The 258-nt window shown below is 60.1% G+C and overlaps 1 protein-coding gene across 1 annotated transcript in view; it reads right to left on the reverse strand.

Moving 5' to 3' along the window:
• DAPK3 (death-associated protein kinase 3) overlaps positions 1 to 255 on the reverse strand; it is a gene marked incomplete at both ends in the record, with an annotated part of 2,911 nt that extends 2,656 nt beyond the window's left edge. The window contains 1 exon segment of the mRNA XM_010074848.1: positions 1 to 255. This exon segment is cut by the window's left edge and continues 1 nt beyond it. Coding sequence (XP_010073150.1) covers positions 1 to 255 — 255 coding nt within the window.
• Between the last annotated feature and the right edge of the window lie 3 nt (positions 256 to 258).

The raw sequence follows: 258 nt of genomic DNA on the forward strand, positions 1-258 counted from the left end.
CTTGAGGAACTGGGTGGCCTCCTCCTCCGTCAGGGATTCCTTCTCCGCCAGGAAATCAAAGAGCTCGCCGCCCGAGACCAGCTCCAGGATCAGCACCACGTCCGTCTTGTTCTCGAAGATGTCGTGCAGCGTGATGATGTTGGGGTGCTGGATCTCCCGCAGAATGTCCACCTCCCTCTCGATCTCCTCCCGGCTCACGCCCCGACGGCTGGACGACAGCCGACGCTTCTTGATGAATTTCGCTGCGTATTCCAGACC

The sequence above is a fragment of the Pterocles gutturalis genome, unplaced genomic scaffold, assembly GCF_000699245.1.
Source record: "Pterocles gutturalis isolate BGI_N339 unplaced genomic scaffold, ASM69924v1 scaffold47452, whole genome shotgun sequence".
In the NCBI taxonomy this organism is placed as follows: Eukaryota; Metazoa; Chordata; class Aves; order Pterocliformes; family Pteroclidae; genus Pterocles; species Pterocles gutturalis.